Source organism: Chrysemys picta, chromosome 1 (assembly GCF_011386835.1).
Source record: "Chrysemys picta bellii isolate R12L10 chromosome 1, ASM1138683v2, whole genome shotgun sequence".
NCBI lineage: Eukaryota > Metazoa > Chordata > Testudines > Emydidae > Chrysemys > Chrysemys picta.
Genome location: NC_088791.1, coordinates 31,334,840 through 31,361,003, shown reverse-complemented (window position 1 = coordinate 31,361,003; position 26,164 = coordinate 31,334,840). Strand labels below are relative to the sequence as shown.

The following is a 26,164-nucleotide window of genomic DNA, read 5'->3' as shown; positions in this document are numbered from 1 at the left end:
GGGGTCTTTAACCACCATTAGCTACTGAAAAGTATGAGAAATATTGACTCTTTTCATGCCAATCAATGCCTACCTCCATTAGGATAAAAGGCTTCAAACTACAACTAACCCTAGCTCTCAACTTGGTGAACTAGAAGCTTCTATCGACATCTTTTAGTTATTTGTTTAGTAGATGGGCTAGAGTTGTCACTGAACTCTGGTGATTCATTGGTTTGTCAGGTCTTCTGTGTCCTAATTCTTATATAAGGGATTCTTGCTGTGGTACTCAGAATTCTGTTGATCACCATATTTGGAAATGGGATGGGATCTGCCCCCACCCCCGCCTCCCATCCCCAAGCAGCTTGGTTTAGCCTTTGCTTTGTGGGGAACTTCATTTTTTCCTGCATGTCTCTAGAGGTGCTGTGGCTCATACACAAAAATCCCTATTAGAAACTGACAGGGTGGAATAGAGGAGGAATTTGTCATCCAGCCAAGATTCAAGCAATCTTTCCTCAGAGAAGAAAAAGCATGTCTTCTTTGTGCACTCATTTTCATGCAGTAATTTTGACTGATCAAGCTGGAATAGCTTGAGTTTCTATGCATTGCTTTCCTTGTGTTGTTTCTTGGTTGAAATTTATAGTTGATAAATGTTTTTATGTGGCACAAGAATTACTTGAAGGTTTAACCATTTTATCAAAGACGGGCAAAAGATGGAGAACAATGGGTCTAGGCTTTGCAGTTGAATGAGTCAAAAAGCAGAACCTTACCATTCAGAATAGATTCCCTATGACACATGGACAAGGCCTCATAACTGTGGACAGAGTCTTTTTCCTCAACAAGGGAGGAGTGATAGCTTGAAGATCCTCAGCTTGGGAAGGACACAGTCTCCAAGAAAGTGCTGGATATGGCAGGCTGCTGTTTCCAGTCAACTAAGTAGGTAACTAATGGGATGAGATTTTCTGGCTAAATTAACATTTGGGGAAACTTAGAGACATGGGGGGGGGGATGAGGTAATATCTTTTACTGGACTAACTTCTGTTTGTAAGAGATATAAGCTTTTGAGTTACATCCAGCTCTTCTTCAGATCTGGGAAAGGTACTGAGAGTGTCACAGCTAAATACAAGATCAAGCAGATAGTTTAGCACACTGGTTCTCAAACTTCATTGCACTGTGACCCCCCCTTCTGACAACAAAAATTACTACAAGACCTCAGGAGGCGGGGACTGAAGCCTGAGCCATCCCAGCCCCGCTGCCCTGGGCGGAGAGGGAGCAAAGCTGAAGTCCAAGGGCTTCTGCCCTGGGCAGGAGGCATGTAATCTTAGCCCCCCACCCTCCCTTCCCAGGGCTGAAGCCCTTGGGAAGCCCTTGGGCTTCAGCCCCGGGCACTGGGGCTTGGGCTTTGGCCCTAGGCCCCAGCAAGTTTAACACCAGCCTTGGCAACCCCATTAAAATGGGGTCCTGACCCACTTTGGGGTCCCGACCCAGTTTGAGAATCCCTGGTTTAGCATAAGTAGTTAGCATATATTCTAAGGGACCATTCAAAGTGAAGTGGCCCACTAACACCTCTGTAGTCATAGAACAAAAAAGTGTGTTACAGATTGTTGGAATAAGCCATAAATCTAGTGTCTTTATTAAGACTATGAATTTTTGTGTCTAGCTAAATTATTAATTTAAGCTCCAAGGTTCATATTTTGAAAGCGTTGTGCAGGTTTCTTTTGAGGATGAGGACTGAGAGATCAGATATAATGTGATTGCTTTGTGAAAAGTATTCACCAACAGATGATATAGCATTTTTGTCTTATCATTTTCCTGTTTGAGTTCATTTGAGAGCATAGAGATTGCCTGGTTTCACCCACATAGTTTTATTTGGGCATGTAGGCTTTCTACACTAGTACTTTTGTAAGTAAACCTTTTGTTGGTCGGGGTGTGAAAAAACTACAAGCCCCTGACTGACAAAGGTGCCAGTGTGGACAGTGGTATGTGGGCGGGAGATGCTTTCCCGCCGACATAGCTACCGCCACCCAATGGGGGTAGTTTAATTATGCCAGCGGGAGAGAGCTCTCCCCCTGGCATAGAATGGCTACCCGGGAGACCTTACAGCGGCACAGGTCGGTAGTAACCTTACCGCTGTAAGGTCGGTAGTGTAGACATAGCCTTAGCGTACTGAATAAAGTACACCACGTGTTGTGATAGGCATGGGTAGGACCCACAGATCTTGAAAGGTGTGTTGTGGGAGTTGATCCTTGTAGCAGTGGAGATATGCCTGCAAGTTTTGCACCTGTTGTTCTGTCAGGGTCTGGTGTCACTTAGATATGGTGTATCCTGGTCTATGCAGAGTTTGCTTCTGGAGATGAGCTTGGAGAGGCTGGGCAGTTGTTTGAATGTAATTTGTATTACATTATTTCATAAAATTGCAGCCCTCTGTTTTTAACCCAAGCAGAAGAACAAGGAATGTAGGTCACGTCACACTTACAGGATTGGGAATTCTATCCAGCAAAGCAGTGACTCTGAGAAACAATTAGGAGTCGTGGGTAGATAATCAGCTGAACATGAGCTCCCCGTGTGATGCTGTGGCCAAAAGGGCTAATGCATACTGAGATGCATAAACAGGGGAATCTTAAGTAGGAGTAGAGAAGTGATTTTACCTCTGTATTTGGCAGTGGTGTCACTGCTGCTGGAATACGGTGTTCAGGTCTGGTGCTCAGAATTCAAGAAAGATGTTGATAAATTAGAGAAGGTTCAGAGAAGAGCCACAAGAACGATTAAAGGATTAGAAAACATGTCTTAGCGTGATAGATTCAAAGAGCTCAATCTATTTAGTTTAACAAAGAGAAGATTAAGGAGTGACTTGATTACAGTATTCAAGTATCTACACGGGGAACAAATATTTAATAACTGGCTCTTCAATCTAGCAGAGATAGGTATGGCTGGAAGTTGAAGCTAGACTTGAGACTGGAAATAAGGCAGAACTTTTAAACGGTGAGAGTGATTAGCCACTGGAACAATTTACCAAGAGTCATGGTGGACGCTCCATTTCTGACAAATTTTAAATCAAGATTGGATGTTTTTCTAAAAGATATGCTCTAGGAATTGTTTTGGGGATGTACTTTTGCCTGTATTATACAGGAGGTCAGACACAATGGCCCTTCTAGCCTTGGAATCAATGAAGAGTGTTTGTGTGTGTCAATTTCATACCTATAATAGTTGTGATATAAAATAAGACCAAAGCAAACACTTATCTTTATGAGTTATCCTTTCATTTTAATCTATGCTGGTTTTAGAGTTATTTCTATAGAGAAATTAATAAGAAGCAGAACCAATAACTTTCTCCTCCCACCGCCACAACCAAATGTAAACGTAAAGTATTTATGCAATGATCACACAGAGGTCACTAGATTTCCTTTAGTGTTACTTTAGCTGTCATCTCATATTACAGATGCATAGCCAGAGAGAACAACATTACCAAAGACCAAGACAGCTATAATAAACACTGTAAATACAGTTCTCCAAGCTCCACAGTTCTGCACTGTGACTTCACATAGTTTCCTATGCTCTGATGTTTTGCACCTTTATAGTATGTAGTTGAAACATTCAGCCCTCAAACTGATCTCATGCAGCATCAGAGAAAGAAGCTGCAGAAAACTAGAAACCCAGTTATACAGTGCAGCAATAGCCTTTGGGAGAAAAGGATAAGGAGACTGTAGGAAAAATAATACCAGGGGGGAAAAAAAACCAAACACTATGGATAATCCTAGTAGTTTAGCCATATTAAATTTGCTTAAGTATTCCTTGAACAGAAAATAGGTATGGAAGCTTTTACCCAACATTCACTTGCAAAGAACACTGGAGCCAGTTAAGGAAATTTTTTCAAAGATAAGAATTGAGTTGCAAACATGCATGCCCCTGTGTAAAGGGTTATTACGGAGGAGTAGGAGCTCCACCATAGTTAAGTTTCAGCAGAATTTTCCCTATAACAGGTAAATACGATAAAGCATGAATCACATGGCCATAATTGAAACAGTCTGGGAAAACTAACTTTAGAAACTATCTGTTGTGGAAATACCAGAGATGAACATTTTATAAACCAAGAAGGATGATTAGTTTATTCATTTGCATAACATTCCTCAGAATACTTTTGTCTACGTTCTGGAAACAAACTAAAAGTTATGGACATGCTTTACAGTGCACTGAACTTATTTTTCTGCAATTCATTATGTTAAATTATTTTTAATAGAATCTAATAATGTTTTATTTGAATCTTCCAATTTCAATCCAGTTTCATTATTACTATCATTTTGTGTGTTCATTAACAAATAAAAATATGTTTTACTTTACTACATTCTGGTAACTCTCACACTACACTGTTTGGTATGTTAAGAAATACCCAGTACACAGGCCACCTAAGATGTTATGTCGCAGTTCCAGTCTTCAATACCTAATGGAATGAAGGTTAATTTTTTTTAAATGTCTGCCTAAAGTTGAGCTTCTACACCGATATTTAGGTGCATGATTAAATAAACTGAATTTCAAAACTATCAAGACCTAGCAGCTTTCACTTTTAAAATCTTGGCTTAAATGTTTAAATCCTGTAAGCACAGTGTACTTTATTAAGTTGAACAAAGCCACGTACAGCTTTATTTAAACTATATGAGGCTGTTTTGCAAGCAATGATATAGCATTATCTAACAGCAATTATTTTTGAAGTGCTGAGATACCATAGTGATGGACCCAGGATAAGGTGGATGGACTGACAGACAGAAGTGATGTTCTGACTTCAACAGGATCTTAGGGAGAACTCTATTTTATATGATGTTTGGAGAATTGTCACTCTAATTATTCAAACTAACATCATGAGTATGATCTATTTATTTTTTAATACTGAACTAAAATCTACAAAATTTATGTAATTAAAGTCCCTTATAATTTATTGTATGTAAATAGATTATTTAAGAACTTAGATCAGGAAAAAAGGTAGTGATTTCTAAACTGAAATATATGCAAGCATAATAGGAGTGATTTTTGTCCTGCATATTAATGTAATTTTAGAGAAAGAATATTTGAGAAATTAATCATAGAATCGTAGGACAGGAAGGGACCTCGAGCGGTCATCTAATCCAGTCCCCTGCACTCATAGCAGGACTAAGTATTATGTGGACCATCCCTGACAGGGGTTTGTCTAACCTACTCTTAAAAATCTCCAGGTGTGTTTAGTTCAGTCACAAAGTAGAAAGAATGCCTTAAAATAGGTGTTATAGCTTTCCAAAGTAACCAATTTTAAAGGGGCAAGATTAAGCAATAAAGATGCCAACAAAAGTATTTTCAAACTATTTTTAAAAATTGCAGTTGAAACCCCTAAAAAAGTCATTAGAAGATTTAAAATTCTTAATAAAATACCTCCCCCCCCGAACAAAACATATATGAATACTATATTTTTATTCCTCTTGTGCTTTCTCTGATTATGTTTAAAAGCACCTATAATAAATACACAGAGACACTATAGAGTTCTCATGTCCCTTAGTTCAAGGACATTTACTGACTGAATGTCGTCAAATTTAAAGTTTTTAAGTTACCATGAAGCAGGAAATCTATGCAAGGCAGTATGTACACAGAATACCACTCTGGAAGTCAAAACTATGACATTTGTTAAATGCAGAAGACAAGCATTCTAACAGTACAGTACTGGTAAATTTGTTTGAATCCATACCCTTCCTTAGACACAGTAGGCCTTTATAGTTCAGGAATGAATCATTCTTATAACCCTACAACAACGTGGGTGAAACCCACCCATCTATTCAATTATGAAAAACAACAACATTTTGCAATAAGTGCAATTATGGCAACTAAGCAGATGCATAACTCTGGCATTACATAACTTTTGAGTGCTTCACTCTGCAACCTTAATAGTGCTCTTTACCACAGTTTTATAGTATATAATTTCCTAAGTTTAAAAAAAGCAAATTGAAAAATAGAAATTCTAGCATGTGGCATCATACTGACACCCAGATGGTCCATCAACATGATTTGAACCTTTAGATCCACTGCACAGACCACTTGAGATAAGGGAGTATCTTATAGCAATAGCTAATGTGGATTAAAGGGGACGAGACACACACTTTGCTAGTGGGTTTCACAGATGTTTGCTGACAGCAGAGGAATGGTGAGACTCAGGAACCTTGGCTTCCACTCCAGGCTCTGGAGGGGAGAGTGCTCTAGTAGCCATCGACTCTTCTGCCTATTCCCTCCCAAGCGTGACCCATTTTGCCATGACCCTCCAACCTCTCCCTGTTTGAGTCCCCTCTCTTCTTCACCCCGGCTCCTTGTCCCAGTTCCATTCTCCCTGCCTCTACAGTCCTAGTTTCCACTCCCCAGATTTCTTATCCCAGTCTCCTTGCCCAGTCAGTCCTAGCTCCAGCTCTGGGTTTGCTGGCCAAGTCCCAAAGTATTCATCACACCCAGTCTAAGTGGTGTATACACAGACTTATTGATCAGCAAGCTGGAATGTGAATCTACATAGCACCAGTCTGTCACACAGTAAGTGACCATGTGGACACTGCTGCTGCACAGTAAAAGTTACATAATACCCTTTGACTTACTGCTGTTTGAAACAGTTCCCTCCTCCCCGCTCGTTTGAGCTCTCTCCCCCTAACATACACCACTGGCTCCAGGTTCGAATTTCCTTACCTGGGCAACTCAGCCTCTCACACCAACAGGGCCGGCTCCAGGCACCAGCTTGGCAAGCAGGTGCTTGGGGCGGCCACTCCGGAGAGGGGCGACAGGTCCAGCTATTCGGCGGCAATTCGGCAGACAGTCCCTCACTCCCACTCGGAGCGAAGGACCTTCCGCCAAATTGCTGCCGCAGATCGCGCCTTTTTTTTTTTTTTGGCTGCTTGGGGCAGCCAAAACCCTGGAGCCGGCCCTGCACACCAACCCCCTCCCTCAGTCTTTTGCCCAGTCTCTTTATCCAGACAGTCACATTTCTGCCTCTGCACCTCAGCCTCATGTCAGATCTATTTTCCCTTTCCAAAGCTCATTCACCTTTACACTGGTTCCTATCTTCAGGCTCCTTGACCATCCACAGTCCCAGTCTCCTACCCTCTCCTCATATATCATCATCATAAGTCCTTCCCTTGTTAACGGGCTCCCAGTCCCCCACATAGTTTTCCTCACCATCTCCTAATCGTCTCTCTCCGGCTCCTGGTCCTGGTCTCCATGCCCAATCAGTTATTGCCTCCCCTACTCCTTCCATCTCTCAGCCCCAATCTCCTTGCCCAACAAAGCCCATGTCATCTCCATCCCTCCAGCTCAGGCCTCCGATCCCCGATCTCCCAGTTCCTAGTCTCAGTCTCCTTGCCCAACCAGTCCAGCCTGCCTTGAAGAATGCCACAATCTATGTAACATACCACAGCTGAAAAGCCAACCTGTCATATGTCTTTAATTTCAGAGGTATGCTGTGGCACAAAATGTTGCAGCTCTGACTCCATTATTTTGCTCCACGAAATTGGCACATGCATTATATTGAGCTATGTAATTTGTGATGGCAAGAGTCAATTAAATTGCAGGAGATGGAGATAAATATAATTTATTTCATATATATCTACTAGGACTTCCAATTAATCGCAGTTAACTCACGCGATTAACTCGAAACAAATTAATCATGATTAATCACAGTTTTAATCGCACTGTTAAACAATAGAATACCAATTGAAATGTATTAAATATTTTTGGGGTTTTTTCTACATTTTCAAATATATTGATTTCAAGTTCAACACAGAATACAAAGTGTACAGTGACTTTACATTATTATTTTCATTACAAATATTTGCACTATAAAAATGATACACAGAAGAAATAGTATTTTTCAATTCACCTCATACAATACCGTAAGGTAATCGCTTGACCGTGAAACTGCAATTTAAAAATGTAGATTTTTTTTTGTTACATAACTACAGTCAAAAACAAACCAATGTAAAAATTTAGCGCCTACAAGTCCACTCAGTCCTATTACTTTACGTTTATAGGAGATAATGCTGCCAGCTTCGTTTTAAGAACACTTTCACTGCCGATTTGAAAAAACACAAAGAAGATACCACTGTAAGATTTCTAAAGATAGCTATCGCACTCGACCCAAGGGTTAAGAATCTGAAGTGCCTTCAAAATCTGAGAGGGATGAGGTGTGGAGCATGCTTTCAGAAGTCTTAAAAGAGCAACACTCTGATGTGGAAACTACAGAATCCAAACCACCAAAAAAGAAAATCAACCTTCTGTTGATGTCATCTGACTCAGATTATGAAAGTGAACATGCGTCAGTCTGCACTGCTTTGGATCGTTATTGAGCAGAGCCCATCATCAGCATGGACGCATGTCCTATAGAATTGTGATTGAAGCATGAAGGAAGTATGAATCTTTAATGCATCTGGAACGTAAATATCTTGCGACGCCGGCTACAACAGTGCCATGTGAACACCTGTTCTCACTTGCAGGTGACATTGTAAGCAAAAAGCAGGCAGCATTATCTTCTGCAAATGAAAACATACTTGTTTGTCTGAGTCACTGACTGAACAAGAAATAGGTCTGAGTGGACTTCTAAGCCCTAAAGTTTTACAGTGTTTTATTTTCGAATTCAGCTATTTTTTTGTATATAATTCTATATTTGTAAGTTCAACTTTCATGATAAATAAGTTGTATTACAGTACTTGTATGAGGTGAATTGAAAAATACTATTTCTTTTGTTTTTTATAGCACAAATATTTGTAATAAAAATAAATATAAAGTGAGCATTATACACTTTGTTCTGTGTTGTAATTGAAATCAATATATTTGAAAATGTAAAAAAATTCAAAAATATTTAAAAAATGGTATTCTATTATTAACAGTGCGATTAATCACAATTAATATTTTTAATTGCTTGTCAGACCGAATACATTCACACACAACGTGAAATAGCTGTACTCAGATATTTGAGCTGGGACTGTTTATTCTTTCATATATTGTTTGCAGTATTAACCCCAGTCTTCTGATCTAAATTATGTATTGTAAAGACATGTCTAGGAAACATGTTTTTGATTGGAGTGGACAGAAGAGAGAGCAAGGAGATGTATGATTTATTATAGGTAGGATTACATATATTCATGAACACTACAATCTTACTACTTTTCAAATGATCTGTGGATGAGAGTAATTTTTTTAATATATAAAAAGACTGTCATGCTTTATAGAAGAGTTTGAAATGATACTGTCTAATTCAGCTAACTGCTCACCCTTAAAGGCAAAGTTTCCAACATTATGTTTAAAGCCTTACTGGAAGCTGAAATGTTGAGATTGCAAACAAATAGTTTAAGATTTTGCAATTCTGTAATAATTATATACACACAACTGAAATTCTCATATGACAATTACCCATGTTCAATATTTGAAACTTTATAAAGATTTTGATGCTTCATAGATTTTGATTATTTTTTCCTTTTGAAACAATATATTTGTTTGCTTTTTTCCCCCCCCCAACTCCCTTGATTTTAACACATTATATGTATGATAACTGGATAATAGAATCTTAGAATTTAGAAGAAGGAAAGACCTATTAGATTATCCAGTCAATCTCTTTGTTGGTGCAGGATTGTTTCCTTCAGCCTGTGCATTTTGTGCCTTGTCCTGTCTAGTCATGGAAGTCCCATGTAACAGGACTTCCATCACTTCTCTTTGGAGACTCCTACATAGTTAAATACAATATTACCATCAGGAAGATTTTCCAGATGTGAACTCTATATTTTCTCTCTCTCAGTTTTATCTCATTTCCCCAGTTATACCCCAAGGTTCCAGGGGCACACCAGAATTGTGTGGCTAAAATTTCATAATTAAGTAGCTGTTGCACACAAGCCCTTGTCCCCTCACTTTATGCACATCATCCAATACATTGTGATTAGTACAGTGAATAGAAAGGGCTTTTAGCATCTAAATAAAGTGTGGGTGTCCATCCGTAGTATTGGGAAGGAAAGCATTTCTTTCTATCCTCCCCCACTTTTGGCAGAGCCAAATATGACTTCACATTTTGTGGTGGGAAGGGGACTGAATTCCTCATTTCTCATGCCAAATTTCAACAGCAAGCAGTTGCTCTACTGTACACCCCATTCCCATAAATACTACTAATCTAAAGATGGAGCACATTGATTTTTCTGTAAATGATCAACTGTGAAATAGGTAACAGTGCCCATATTTAACACATCATCATTAAGCTTCAAGGTTAACATCCAATAAGATGAACATGGTTGTTCATTTCTCTAAGCTGTTTCCCGTCTCAGACATATCACAACATCAATTTATATTTGTCTTCACATTTTTATAGATATCTTTACAGCCATAAGACCTAGGCTACATCTACACTACAGGGGGGAGTCGATTTAAGATACGCAAATTCAGCTACATGAATAGCGTAGCTGAATTTGACGTATCGCAGCCGACTTACCCTGCTGTGAGGACGGCGGCAAAATCGACCTCTGCGGCTTCCTGTCGACGGCGCTTACTCCCACCTCCGCTGGTGGAGTAAGAGCGTCGATTCGGGGATCGATTGTCGCGTCCCAACGGGACGCGATAAATCGATCCCCGAGAGGTCGATTTCTACCCGCCGATTCAGGCGGGTAGTGTAGACCTAGCCCTAGAGACTTCAACACAAAAGCACCATTTGGGCCTTCTAACTCCTGGGGCCATCTGGCTGCTGGTTTGTTCCCTGCATAAACTGGAGTAGTCTCAAGGCTGTTCTATTTCATGACAATTGCCAACAGCCCCCAGGGGCATTCCTGTAGCCAGAGATTACTGGGGCGCTAGGGTACCTCAACCACACCTCAATCCCCTGGCTACTTTGCCTGCATTTCAAATATACAGTGTTGTTGTAGCCATGCTGGTCCCAGGATATTTGAAACACAAGGTGGATGAGGTAATATCTTTTATTGGACCAACTTCTGTTGGTGAGAGAGACAAGATTTTAAGCTTATACAGCTCTTCATCAGGTCTGCACTTCAAATGCTATTTACAACTTCTGAAACTTTTCTGATGAGAATGTGTATTGCTAATTACTGAATGGAAAGATGAGATGTTAATTTCTAGTATACTATACCTATTTAAATGTGGGAACCACTGTGTGATGTAGTGGCTGATTTAATATCAATACTTGATGACAGTACATAAATCCAGTTAGGCAGATATGTCACTTCAGATACAAGAGAGAGATCCCTTACACCCAAGTACATTGAAAATCCAACACTAAGTATAACTCAGAATAAAAGAATTAAAATCGCAAGCCATTGGAGGAATAGTATCTCATCCAAACATCTTTACAAAGACAATATTGATGATACCTAGAATGGCACATCCAGTCAGACTTTTTAAAAGAAGCAGAGCTCAAAACATAATTTAATGAAACCAGGAACTTAATACTGTAGTCACCATTTGTTATAGTTAAGAGCTGCCAAGTATTTCATTAATGTTCGTCCTAACCACCTCCAATCAATTATCATAAAAACTTTTAACATGCTGCATTGCACAGATGTTTATTTCTAAAAAGGCCAATATTACATTTGTGCAGAATCACCCTGGGCTAGCTAAAGGAAACAACATGAAATTGAAGAATCACAATTTGGAGACATATTACAGATAGGGGCAAAGTGACTAATGAGGAAAAAAATGCCTACTGGAGTAAAGATTAAATGCCATGAAACTGTGTTGGGTAAGGGAAGGAAGAGATAGCGAAGAAAGTAATTCTGATTCCTGATCCTCAGACAACATTTTGCATGTCATATCTGAAAAGAATAATATTGTATACATTTTTTAAAGAGTTCTTTTTCTCAAAATCCTGTTTTTACTGGCATGAATTTATAAGTGATAGTATAAAATCACTAACAAATGAAAAATATTTTGAATAAAAAATTAAATTACACATATTGCTGTTGATACTTTTAGACAGGTAGAACATCCTACTAAATTGTACCCTGTTTTGTTTATAGTACAATGTGGAAAAAGAAAATTATAAATGAAAGTTACTAATGTTAAGGACTGTACAAATGATTTTTTATTTCAGTTTACAGAAAAATATGTAAGATATTGATAATGGTAACTAAGAATCACTTGTATTCACAGCTTGCATTTTACGATATGCCGGACACTTTCAATATATATGTGTAATATATTAAATGAATGGCTTTTACTCATTCTTTTTGTTACACAAGATTTTTTTTAATGCATTCTGGGATAATTCTAAAAAATGCAAGTCTTACCACATAACAGAGAAAAAGAGATGTTTAAATGCAACTTGTCTTGATCCCAGTATCAGTGACTCCAGTAAAGAAAGATACTAAATCCGTTCAAAAGTGATGTTGGTCAACATTCTCCTCCTAACAACAATGATCAGTGTGAATTCCTGGACCCAATGAAATCAATGGGAGTTTTCCAAATGATTTCTATAGGTCCAGGATTTCACTCCAGGTATCCTTTAAAAAAATAATCTATATCTATGTCTATAGAACAGCTGCCTTTAATACCATTGACTACAAGCCATAGCTAACATGTCTGAGGAAAGCAGAAGTCGACAGAGTTGCTTAAGAGCTTTGGTTTCCTTTTTCTTGGAAATCTTGAAGGGTAGCATTGAGGAATTGCTAATCTGCTTCAGGGGCTATCTCATGAGTTTTCAGATGTTCTGTTTCATCATCCTCTTGTTCAAGGTCTGAATAGGACCATTTGGGAGTGGGTAGTGAAGAAAAGATGGTTACTCACCGTTGTAACTGTTGTTCTTCGAGATGTGTTGCTCATATCCATTCCATTAGGTGTGTGCGCGCCGCGTGCACGATCGTCGGAAGATTTTTACCCTAGCAACACCGGCGGGTCGGCTGTGGAGCCCCCTAGAGTGGCGCCTTCATGGCGCTGAATATATACCCCAGCCGACCCGGCGCCCCCTCAGTTCCTTCTTGCCGGCTACTCCGACAGTGGGGACGGAGGGCGGGTTTGGAATGGATATGAGCAACACATCTCGAAGAACAACAGTTACAACGGTGAGTAACCATCTTTTCTTCTTCGAGTGCTTGCTCATATCCATTCCATTAGGTGACTCCCAAGCCCAACTTAGGTGGTGGGGTCGGAGTGAGACATTGCTGTGTGCAAAACCGCTGATCCAAAGGCAGCATCGTCCCTGGACTGCTGCACTAGTGCATAGTGTTCTGTAAACGTGTGGACTGACGACCAAACCGCAGCTCTACAAATGTCCTGGATCGGAACTTGCGCCAGGAAAGCCGCCGAGGAAGCTTGTGCCCTCGTGGAGTGAGCGGTGAGGTGGGGTGCTGAGACACCTGCCAGGTCGTAGCAAGTCCGGATGCAAGACGTAATCCAGGAGGATAGGCGTTGTGATGAGACCGGTGAGCCTTTCATTCGGTCGGCCACTGCAACGAAGAGTTGCGTCGTCTTTCTAAAGGGCCTTGTGCGGTCAATATAGAAGGCCAGGGCCCTGCGTACGTCCAGAGAATGCAAACGTTGATCCTGGCGAGTAGCATGTGGTTTAGGGTGAAAGACCGGGAGAAATATATCCTGGTTGATATGAAATGGAGAAACCACCTTAGGGAGAAAGGCAGGATGTGGACGAAGCTGCACTTTATCCTTATGGAAAACTGTGTAAGGGGGCTCGGATGTAAGCGCCCTGAGTTCAGAAACGCGCCTTGCTGAGGTGATGGCTACGAGGAAGGCTGTCTTCCAGGATAGGTACAGAAGTGAACAGGTGGCCAGTGGCTCGAATGGAGGACCTGTGAGCTTGGAGAGAACCAGGTTGAGGTCCCACGTCGGAACGGGCTGACGTTGTTGTGGGTACATCCGGTCTAAGCCCTTGAGGAATCTAACGACCATCGGGTTAGAGAATACCGAGGACGCGAGTTCCCCTGGATGGAAGGCCGATATAGCGGCCAGGTGAACTCTAATTGAAGATATCGCCAACCCCTGCTGTTTTAGGGAGAGGAGATATTCCAAAATAAGAGGAATAGGTGCGTGCAATGGGGACGTGGCTCGTTGCTCGCACCAACAGGAGAACCGCTTCCACTTGGCCAAGTATGTGGTCCGTGTTGAAGGCTTCCTACTACTCAGCAGAATCTGTTGGACAGAGTGTGAACACTGTTGCTCTGCCTGGGTGAACCATGGAGCAGCCACGCCGTGAGGTGGAGTGATTGCAGGTCGGGGTGACGCAGCCGGCCGTGGTTCTGCGTGATGAGATCCGGATACAACGGAAGCGGGATCGGTGTCTGAACCGAGAGTTCCAGCAGCGTGGTGTACCAATGTTGTCTCGGCCACGCTGGAGCGATCAGAATCACCTGTGCCTGGTCTCTGCGCAATTTGAGCAGTACCTTGTGGACCAGAGGAAACGGAGGGAAGGCATAAAACAGGTGGTCTTTCCAGGGAAGGAGAAACGCATCCGAGAGGGAGCCTGGGGCTCGACCTTGCAGGGAGCAGAACACGTGGCACTTCCTGTTGTCTCGAGATGCAAACAGGTCTATCTGGGGAAACCCCCACTTCTGGAAGACGGAATGTATGATGTCCGGACGGATAGACCACTCGTGCGTTTGAAAGGACCTGCTGAGTCGGTCCGCTAAAGTGTTCTGGACTCCAGGGAGGAACGATGCCGTGAGATGGATTGAGTGGGCGATGCAGAAGTCCCACAGGCGAATGGCCTCTTGGCATAGAATTGACGAACGTGCTCCTCCTTGCTTGTTGATGTAAAACATGGCCGTGGTGTTGTCGGTGAGAACTAACACACAGCGGCCACGTAGGAGATTGAGAAATGCCTGGCACGCCAGGCGCACCGCCATCAGTTCCCGAACATTGATGTGTAGGGCTAGCTGAGGTGCAGTCCACAGGCCCTGGGTATGGTGCTCGTTGAGATGGGCGCCCCAACCCAGAGATGAAGCGTCTGTGACCAGGTGCAGAGAGGGTTGTGGGGCGTGAAACGGCATCCCCTCGCAAACCACATTGTGATCTAGCCACCATGTGAGGGAGGTCAGGACCGAGTTCGGGATTGTGACCACCATATTCAGGCTGTCCCGATGTGGGCGGTATATTGATGACACCCAGGTCTGGAGTGGGCGAAGCCGAAGTCTGGCATGCCTGGTTACGTACGTGCAGGAAGCCATGTGACCCAGCAGGGTAAGGCATGACCTCACCGTGGTAGTTGGGAAGGCCTTGAGTCCTTGGATGAGGCTCGTGATGGTGCAAAAGCGATTGTCTGGCAGGATGGCTTGTGCGCGTCTGGAGTCTAGAACCGCACCGATGAATTCTATTCTCTGGGTAGGTTCTAGAGTGGATTTGTCCTTGTTGAGTAGGATACCCAACTTGTTGAATGTGCGCACTATTATGTGGACGTGATCGCGAACTTGTTCTTTGGTGCGACCGCGTACCAGCCAGTCGTCTAGGTACGGGAACACCTGTATCCCTTGCCGACGAAGGTACGCTGCCACGACAGCCATACATTTCGTGAACACCCGTGGGGCCGAGGATAGGCCGAAGGGAAGGACTGCAAATTGGTAGTGCACCCTGTTTACCACGAATCGCAGGAAGCGTCTGTGAGGCGTGTAAATAGCAATGTGAAAGTATGCGTCTTTCATGTCGAGGGCGGCGAACCAGTCTCCAGGATCGAGGGAAGGGATAATGGCCCCCAGAGAGACCATGCGGAACTTCAACTTTACTACGAATTTGTTGAGTCCGCGCAAGTCCAAGATGGGTCGCAGACCTCCTTTGGACTTGGGGATGAGGAAATAACGGGAGTAGAATCCCCTGCCCCTTAATTCCACTGGAACCTCCTCTATGGCCCCCATAGCGAGGAGCGTAGAAACTTCCTGTATAAGAAGTTGCTCGTGAGAAGGGTCCCTGAAGAGGGACGGGGAAGGGGGGGAGGAGGGGGGGATAGAAGAAAACTGGATAGCGTATCCCCTCTCCACCGTGCGGAGGACCCAACGGTCCGAAGTTATAAGGGACCAAGCACGGTGGAAGTGGGAGAGGCGATCCCGAAAGGAGGGGGCTGGATCCTGGGGGATGACTGGGGCGCCGTCCTCGACCGCACCTTCAAAAGTTCTGCCTGGGGCCTGAAGGTGGTCGAGGTGGCCCCTGGTTCTGGCCGGGTTGAGGGCCGGTCCACCTTCTTCTACCACCTCGCCCTCGCCTCCGGGCCGAGTCTTGTCTCTGACGAGGCGGGGGGGGGTAGAAGCGCTGAGGTTGCGGCCTAAATGGCCTGCGCTGGGGGCCCACAACATGCATCCCCAGGGAGCGCATGATTGTTCTCGAGTCCTTGAGGCTCTGCAGGCGGGAATCCGTCTTATCCGAGAACAATCCATGCCCCTCAAAAGGCAGATCTTGTAGGGTTTGCTGCAGCTCCGGAGGCAAACCCGAAACCTGAAGCCAGGAGATCCTGCGCATAGCGATGCCCGAAGCCAGGGTCCTCGCCGCTGAGTCTGCAATGTCCAAGGAGGCCTGCAAGGAGGTCCGAGCCACCTTCTTGCCCTCCTCTACCATGGCTCCAAACTCTTCCCTGGACTCTTGGGGAATCAACTCCTTAAACTTCCCCATAGAGTTCCAGGAGTTGAAATTGTAGCGGCTCAGTAACGCCTGTTGGTTCGCCGCTCTCAGTTGTAGCCCTCCGGCTGAGTAGACCTTACGGCCAAACAGGTCGAGCCGCTTAGCCTCTTTTGATTTAGGCGCTGCAGCCTGCTGGCCGTGGCGCTCTCGTGCATTCACTGATTCCACCACCAGTGAGCACGGTTGGGGGTGGGTGTACAAGTACCCATAGTCCTTAGAGGGGACAAAGTATTTTCTTTCCACCCCTCTCGCTGTGGGTGGAATGGAGGCAGGAGTTTGCCATATCGTATCCGCATTCGATTGGATCGTGCGGATCAGAGGTAACGCCACCCTCGATGGGGCATCTGCTCCAAGGATGTTCACGATCGGGTCGTGCACCTCCACTATCTCCTCCGCCTGCAGGTCCATATTACGGGCCATCCTACGCAGGAGATCCTGGTGAGCCCGAAGATCTATCGGAGGGGGACCCGTACATGAAGTGCCCGCCACTGCCTCGTCCGGAGAGGAGGAAGAGGATGCCTCCGGTGGTACCGGATCCAAGGGGGGGTCCTGATCCCCTTGCTCTTGGGCCGGGGCATCACCTGCACTTGGGTCCCTGGTGTCGGGTGGCGTGGACACCGAAGCCTCCATGCCTCCTGGCGGAGGCCGAGAGATGGTGGATTCTGGGGCCCTTCTAACCGAGTGACCCGAGCGAGAGGTCGATGGTATTGGAGCCCCTTGTTCTTGGTGGTATGCCCACGGGGTCCAAAACGACCAGTGAGATGGTCCATGAGATTGGTCCTCTGCCATCTCCTGCCAGTGGCCGAAATTTTGTTCATCGGCGCGCCCTTGAGGGGGGTATGCCGATCTCGACAAGTCCTCCGAGGAGCGAGACACCGATCTAGACGGCCATGGCGGTGCCGAGAGAGATGAAACCATCCCGGTGGGCTGCGGTGCCGCACGGTGCCGGTCCGGAGATGATCTATCTCCGCGCGGTGCCGGCGATCGGTGCCGGGACCGCGACCGGTGCCGATGACCTCGTCGGTGCCGGGAGTCGGATCTGGACCTCGACGAGGACCTGGAGTATGCCCGGTGCCGGGAGCGACCCCTCGACGTCGAGCGCCGACCGTAGCGGTGCCGAGAACTACGTCTCGACGTTGATCGGTGCCGACGATCATAGCGGTGCCGAGACGTAGAGCGGTGCCGCGAAGTAGGTCTTGGCCGCGAGTACGACCGGTGCCGAGACGATATTCGGCGCCGGGACTGCGAGCGGCGTGGGGACCTGCTTCGGGACCTGGACCGGTGCCGAGGTTCCAGCCCCTGTGATGGTGGGCGCATCAAAGCAGGTTTCCCCCTCGACTGGACCGGGCGAGTCAACGGTGCAGTCGGTGCCGGTGGCTGAGGCGGTGCCGGCTCCGTGAGAGCTATTAAGTCTCTCGCCGCCGCGAAGGTCTCTGGAGTCGACGGGAGGCACTGTATCACCGCCGGCCTGGGGGGAGACGCTATTTGCACCGGACTCAACGGCCTCGGCGCCGGAGTCGACGGTGCCGGAGGCAACTGTTTCCGTTGCTCCACCGGTGGACGCGGCTCTACCCCCGACACTGGGGGAGCTGGCGTCTTCGGCACTGATATCCCCGTCTTATGGGCTTTTTTATGCCCTGGGGATAAGGACCGGCGCCGAGGCACTTGCTGTGTCTGCGGTGCCGACGAGGTCCGGTGCCGGGGAGGCTTGTCTGACGCCACTCGCGTGGTCGTCGCAGCCGGTGCCGCCGGGGCACTGCGCACCGAGGTGCTAGGTGCCGGGGCCTTGCTCGTGGAAGGAGCGTCCGGGCTAAGAGCCGCCTCCATCAGAAGTTGCCTGAGCCGAAAGTCCCGCTCCTTCTTCGTTCTCGGACGAAAGGCCTTACAGATTTTACACTTGTCTGTCTGGTGTGACTCTCCCAGGCACTTCAGACAAGATTCGTGCGGGTCGCTCGTGGGCATAGGTTTAGCGCAGGAGGCGCACAGCTTGAAGCCGGGAGCGTTGGGCATGAGCCCGGCCCCGCGGCCGGGGGAGAAAGGGGGGAGACTATAACTATAACTACAACTATGATACAACAATAAAAGCTAGGGAAAGTGGAGAACAGCTAAGCAGCGCTCCACAGTTCCAACGACCGTCAGGGGCGGTAAGAAGGAACTGAGGGGGCGCCGGGTCGGCTGGGGTATATATTCAGCGCCATGAAGGCGCCACTCTAGGGGGCTCCACAGCCGACCCGCCGGTGTTGCTAGGGTAAAAATCTTCCGACGATCGTGCACGCGGCGCGCACACACCTAATGGAATGGATATGAGCAAGCACTCGAAGAAGAACTATGGGTTGCGATGCGTTCAGAAAACTGATGGGGTAGGGCTATATTTTCTAGTAACGACTTTCAAATCAAGAACCCTCCCTTTGGGGAGGCAGAAATTCATCAAGAAATCACTCCCAACACCTTTATCAGTAACAAACAAACATTCAGCTTGATCAGTAAGACAGACCCAATGTCATCTCCCCCAGCATCAGCCACTGATTAGGGTTCTCCTTACTTTAGGCTCTGGCTGATCCTCATGTGTAGCATGGTGAAGTTTCACAGAGGCAAAATGCTAAGGAGCCTTTGGGGCCTGTACTCTATCACAGGATTCAGACTCTCAGCCTGCCATGTCCCTGCAGCAGAGGCAGTTGCATGTCCATTCTCTGCCACTGCTGCCATCCCTTCTTCTCAAGAGAGGTTGCAACAAGTTGGAGTGGGATTTCCTGCCATCTCTCTATCTAACAAGAGCTCTGTGGAGATGGAGCCCCAGTTTCTCCTGTTTGTTCACGCCATGCCAATCAGGACTCTGGGAGAAGGGCCAGCTTTCACTGCACTGTTATTAAACTTGTGGAGTGGGGTCTCCCCATAGACAGCACCCACTTTTATATTTCTGCCTCTTCTGACTTTGCCAAGGTATTGGTAACAGGTTACACAGTGTCTAGTAAGACAGGGCATGGATTAAGGATAGGCAATTGAAATTCCATCCAGACAAGACAGGTTATGCCTTAGGCCTAAAAGGCTGGGGGAAACAACTAAATGAGACAGTGAGAATTAGTTCTAATGTTGGGAGCGAGGGGAGGGAGGAGAAAGAATGTTTTGTAGTATCTTAAATTGCTCCTAACGCTCAATTTTTGTTAAGTGCATCTCATTATTTATTTGGCCTTTTTAATGCTGACCTCACCATGGTTATCCATGCCTTTGTCACCTCGACATTGGACTACGGCAATGCGTTTTACATAGGACTATACCTTCAATCCATTCTCAAATTAGTTAATAAGCAAGCTACTTCAATGGTCTAATTCCGGGATACCTAAAAGATTGCCTAAAACTCCAGGGTGAGGACCATGATCAACAACTCTACTCTTCAGGTACAATGGCACTCGTGTGTGTCTGAGATAGCCCTTTCTGAGGGCTAGCCCTTTCTGAGGGCCAGCCCCGAGGCTGTGGAATGAACTTCCACAGAAACTATGAACCATCACGAACCTTACCACCTTCTACTCCAAGTGGAAGGTACACTTATTCAGCATTGACTTCGTGAATACAAACACAGATATAAGCACATTTAATAAACAAAACAAAACCCTACCAAAACAAAACATAAATACCTAACTACATAAAAAAGTTCTTTTTATCAATACTCCCTAAAATGAAAAAAGTAAAGCAATTCTTATGGATATTTAGAACTATTACTTATCAAGAATGTAAACAGGTTATTAGTGAATTATAATGAAAACAGGAAAACAGGAAAAGTTTGCAGGGATCACTTACCCGCCTTTAATATAGTCGAGGAATGAAACTTCTGTTTCAATTAGGAAGGAAAGCAATGTTACCTGAAAGCAAGTAAAACAGAATCAGGCAAGCATGGTCATTCCTCAAATCAAATATAATACAAGTAGAAAATTAATGTACAATATTTTCAAGGCTTATATTTATGGTATCATTTCCTACAATATTAGGGAAGAAAGATAAGCAATTCATAAATCCCTTTTGGAAGGCATGGGACAAGCCTGGAAATCTAAGAAGAGTTTTAAACGACTTTGTATTATTCTAGACTAAGTGAAGGATGCAGGGAGGCAAGAGAAAATTTCAAGGAAACTTTACTGCATGTGGGGTAGAAAACAAGTGTGGCGTGGGTCACTGCATGCTATAGAGGAATGTCAGATGCTAAGACTAGTTTATCCTTTATGTGAGCACTTCAACTTCATTTAAAGAGCTACATTAAATTATCTATATATGTTGCATGTCAGTCTTTTGAAAGAGTGATTTTTTTAAAGGCAATGTGCAAATTTCAATTTATACTCCCATTGAACATTATCATATTTATGGCCCTTCTGTCAATTATTAAATCATGTTGCTCCATTATCAGTCAATTTAAGTAATATTGTGAGTGATAAATTGTTTGTGCACAAAAGGTTTGTGACCAACAGACTACTTACTTCTTCCCTTGTACAAAGTAATTACAAAATTTCCCATTTTTTTTCATGATACTATAAGCATCACTATTTTAGGTGTCGTTTAAAGCTGTTCATGTTGTCATAAGCACTTGTGTTTAAAATGTAATTTTACCTCCCATATTAAAAATGGCCACCTAGTGTTGGTGTACACTAGATAAGATGGGTACTGTTTTCCCATAGCCTTTACAAGTGGCTGTGAGGCAGCCTGCAGTGAATAAATCCACCTCTTCTTAGGGGTGGTCCACACTGAGGCGGGGGGGATCGATCTTGGAAACGCAACTTCAGCTACGAGAATAGCGTAGCTGAAGTCGACGTTTCCTAGATTGAACTAAGTTTACTTACTGCGGGTCCACGCGGTTCAGGCAAGCTCCCCCGTCGACAGCGCTTCCTCCTCTTGGCGAGCAGGAGTTCCACAGTCGACTGGGGAGCGCTTCTGGGATCGATTTATCGCATCCAGATGAGACGCGATAAATCTATCCCATAAGATCAATCTCTACCTGCCGAATCGGGCGGGTAGTGTGGACCTAGCCTTAGTGCTTCTGGGGGTTTGGGAGAAGGAAAACTTGGAGAGGCACAGAAGCATACTGTGGAGAGGCCACAGATGGAGTGCAAAACAGAAAATGTGAGTTGGAAGAGGATTGTGATAGAAACAGAAGGAGAGAGTGTGGAGGGCAGGGGGCTGAAGGAGCAAGGAGAGCAATACAGAGGCAGATTATCAGGATGGGATTGGCAGAGAGAATGGGGAGGGAGTCAGACAGGGAAGAAAATTACTACTGTTATTTTAATGGCTACCAAAAGCACACTAGGTCCTCCCAGTACAGAGAAAATACAAAACACTGTCCCATAAAATTACATTTTAACTTGAGACAGAGGGTAACAAGACAGCCTCATCTGATACACAATCATGGTTGCTTGCACAAACATACATCGGTGCACTTTTCAAATAGGATTGCATGCATGCACATGTCAAAATACTTAACATGCACAAAAGAAGACCATGTTCTGAAAGCCAGGATGATAACATACACATATAAAATAACTATACTTTTTCTTTTAGAGACTGTTCCCGAACAAAACTTCATTATCAGATTCTGAATATTTCTCTTTAGCATAGATTTAATGAAAGAGTGTTACTCACCTTGTGCAGTAACTGAGGTTCTTTGAGATGTGTGTCCCTGTGAGTGCTCCACTTTAGGTGTTGAGCACCCCGCGCTTGTAATCGGAGATTTTTGGTAGCAGTGCCTGGTTGGGTCGCACATGCACAGTCCCAGTCTTGCGCTGCCTCAGGCGGTTAACTGGCACTGTGCGACACGCTTCCCTCTGCTCGCTCCCTCCCTCCCCCGTTCCTTCTCTATTGCAGAGCATAGAGTGAAACTCTGAAGTAGAGGGGAGAAGGAAGGGTAGTGGAGCACCCACAGGGACACACATCTCGAAGAGCCTCAGTTACTGTACAAGGTGAATAACCCTCTCTTCTTCTTTGAGTGATGTCCCTCTGGGTGCTCCACTTTAGGTGACTTCAGAGCAGTGCCCTCCAAGGGAAAGGAGGGGCTTTGGAGTTGAAGTCGTGGTAGAGGATAATACGGGATGAGTCTGAATAATGCATCAGATGTTCCATGCTGTGTAAATGTATGGGCAGAGGCCCAGATTGCAGTTCTACATATGTCCGCGATGGGAACACTGTTCAGAAAAGCTATCAAAGTCAACAATGACCTGGTGGAATGTGCATGAATCCCCATAGGGGGCTGCAGGTTCTGTTGCTGGTAACACAGTTGGATGCATTTTGAAATCCATTTGGAGAGCCTCTGTTTGGAAATGGTGTCTCCTTTTGATCATTCCATGATTGAAACAAATAATTTTGGGGACCTGCAGAATTACCTTGTTCTATCTAGGTTAAAAGCCAGGGCCCTGCGAACATCCAGGGTGTGGCGCATGGATTCTCGTCTATCCTTATGTGGCTTAGGATAGAATGTTGGTAAGTAGATGGGCTAGTTGAGATGGAACGAAGAGGCGACCTTTTGGTAAAAACTTGGGATGTGGTCTGAGAGTGATTTTATCTTCGGAAAATACTGTGTGTGGGGGGGTCAGTCATGAGGTCTCCTAGCTCCTTCATTTGTCTTGTAGATGTAATGGCAACTAGAAAGGCCACCTTCATTGACAGGTGGAGAAGTGAGCAAGTGGCTAATGGTTCGAACGGGTGTCTGGTGATGCCCTGGAGAACTAAGTTGAGGTCCCAAGGTGGAGTGGGAGTGAGGATTCCGGGGTAAATGTTGTTGAGGCCTTTCAGAAAACGTTTGGTGGTATTGTGACAGATTTTTGTTATTAATTTGCCTGAGGAGCTGGGTGATTAGGTAGGATTGTTAGGGGAGGAGATGAAGGAGCAAGGATTTAAGTTTTAAAGTTTTATTATTAAAATAACAGCAGTGAGTGTTGGGGGCTTTTTACGTTACTTAGAGGAAGGAAAAAAGCGTTAGCGTCCATGCCCTAATCCGCTTTTATACTTACACATGCACAGCCCATGGCTGGCCAAGCCTGGGTGTAACGTAAGAAGAAGAGGGGGAACGGTGGATGAGAGTTCTGTTTTGTGCACAGGCCGTTAAGGGTTTGCTGTTGATTTTTGACTTGCTTTTACTTTTGGGAGGGCTTTAAAGCTTTGAGCTTTTTGGGGGGTGTTTTGTTTAGGGGCCTTTGTTTTTTGTGCTTTTTGTACCAGTTTAAACTGGCTTTTTGTGGTTTTTTTAGCTTTTTTAAAAACACACCGGCTTTAGGGACAACGCAATTTTTTTTTTTGCTGGCCTTTATTGTTTTGCGAGTTTTGCAATTTTTTGCAGTTTTGCCCAGCTGACCCCCCTTTTTTTATGGTTGGCTGGGGTCGCAAGATGCAGAAGTGGCTGCAGGGTTTTTGGCTGCATAGAGTTTGTTTGAGTGCCGTGACCTTGGACTGGAGCCTGCGTCTTATCTTTGGACTGAGCTGAGGCTTTGAGTTAACCAGATTTTTTTTTTTTTTTTGGCCTTTTGCAACCTGCAAAGGAATTTTTTACTTTACACTTACACCTTTAACCCTTTTTGAAATGCCTTGAGATGCTTTCAACAGCGTTAGCAACATAAAATGCTGATTTGCCTTCCCAGGGGACCCCCTGAGGGAGGGGGTCATTGGGTTGTGACATTTTCCCCCTTGACCCCGAATTAACATTTTGTAGTGAGAAGGCTACAACAATAATATTGCGTTTAGGGATTATTGCTTGTTAAAAGGCTTTTTATTTTGCTTTAGGCCACCACATGAGGAACAGGGTTTGTTTTTATGCGGTTTAGGGGAGGTTTGGGAGGGCCACCCACCAGGTATTTTGCTCTGACCCTGCTGTGTCTATTTGGATATATATTATTTTTAAGCACTTTTTTTTTTTTTAAGCCTTTTGCCACATTGTGGCTTGGGCCCCATTAGCAGCTTGAGCTAGGGAGAGCCTTCGGAGGTTTTTTTTTTTTTATAATTATGATTATTTAGATAATTTTATGGACAGTTGGAAACCCGGATGGTCCAGGCAGGTGGCTGGTTTACAAGCGAGGCCCATGACGCCATGACCAGAAACCAAGGGAGAAACATATGTTTTGAGCTAATTGGCATGCACACATTTTGATTTACCGGGTAGCTGAAGCTAATATACTACTGGGGAGATGCAATTTACAATGGAGTACGGACCCACCCACTTAACGTTTAGGGTGTGAGCTGCCTTCCCCAATTTTTGCAACATTACCTTGTTTTTAATTTGCCATTTTTGGATGTTGTTAATGACGATTTTTTTACACTTGGCCTTTTTTTTTAATTTAAAGGGGCCTTTACAGCTTTACTGGTTTTACCTAGCTTTTTTTTTTTTTTTTTTTTAAACTGGGCAAAGCTGAGACTTTTTTGGTTGTGGCAAACAGTAAATGTGATGATTGGTAAACACAGTACTTACATTACATTTGTTTACTAGTGGGTTGCTAACACTTTTTTTTAAAAACATTTTTTGTTATTAATTAATATATACACATTGCCCATTAAACAGTACTTTGGTTTTATTATTTAATTTATTTTATATACAGGATTTTAGTGAAATGTTTTTACTACAAGGCTTTGGAGCAGGCAAGGACAAGCACACCCACTTTGGAGGAGTTTACTTGGTACAACCTTTGGTGTTTAATAGCTTCCCTCTCTCCCCAGCCCACTGGTTTGCGGTTTGGGGTAGCCAGAAGGACTTAGTGTGCCATATGAGGAGTGGGCCAACTTTTTATATTTTTGTTTTTAAATCATTTTTTTTAAATATGGTAGATTTACGGTATTTTAGGGTTTTTTTTTTAGCTGGTATTAGCTTTTTTTTATTTTTTGAAAGAAAAAAAATGTTTTTACCCCTTTGGGGGTGGCAGATTTTTGCTTAAATATATGTATATATATTTATATATCTATACCCTTGCTGATTGCAGGCAAAACAGAGGAATAACCCCAATATTTTTGTGTGTTTGTTTTATAGGCAGGCCAGGTTTTAATGGCTTTTACCTTTATTAGTTAGGTAATCTGCATTAATAGAGATGCTTTTTGGCTTGCTTTTGGTTTTAAAGCCATTAACAGCTTAGGCCTGGTCTACACTAGGAGGTTATGTTGAATTTAGCAGCGTTAACTCAAATTAACCCTGCACCCGTCCACACAACAAAGCTATTTATTTCGACATAGAGGTCTCTTTAAATTGATTTCTGTACTCCTCCCCAACGAGGGGAGTAGCGCTAAATTCGACATGGCCATGTCGAATTAGGGTTAGTGTGGACGGAATTCGACACTAATAGCTCTGGGAGCTATCCCACAGTGCACCACTCTGTTGACTCTCTGGACAGCAGTCCGAGCTCGGATGCTCTGACCAGCCACACAGGAAAAACCCCGGGAAAATTTGAATTCCCTTTCCTGTCTGGCCAGTTTGAATCTCATTTCCAGTTTGGACATCGTGGCGAGCTCAGCAGCACTGGCAACGATGCAGAGTTCTCCAGCAGAGGATCTCTTCATCACCCTCACGGAGATCCCCTACCAACCCTCCCAAGGCGGTAACCCGGACCATGAATCAGGGGAAACATCAGTAGGTAAGTGTTGTAAACAT

The 26,164-nt window shown here is 44.4% G+C and overlaps 1 protein-coding gene across 14 annotated transcripts in view; it reads right to left on the bottom strand.

Moving 5' to 3' along the window:
* Positions 1–26,164, bottom strand: part of CPNE8 (copine 8) — a 276,759-nt gene that overhangs the window by 91,117 nt on the left and 159,478 nt on the right. For all 14 annotated transcript variants that reach the window (XR_010589758.1, XM_005286837.5, XM_042848628.2 and 11 more), the window contains one exon: positions 20,362–20,423. Coding sequence is in view for 12 of the 14 variants with exons in the window: in XM_005286837.5 (XP_005286894.1) it covers positions 20,362–20,423 (62 nt within the window). In the remaining 2 variants the exon portion in view is untranslated. Of the gene's footprint in view, positions 1–20,361; positions 20,424–26,164 lie in introns of those variants that run through there.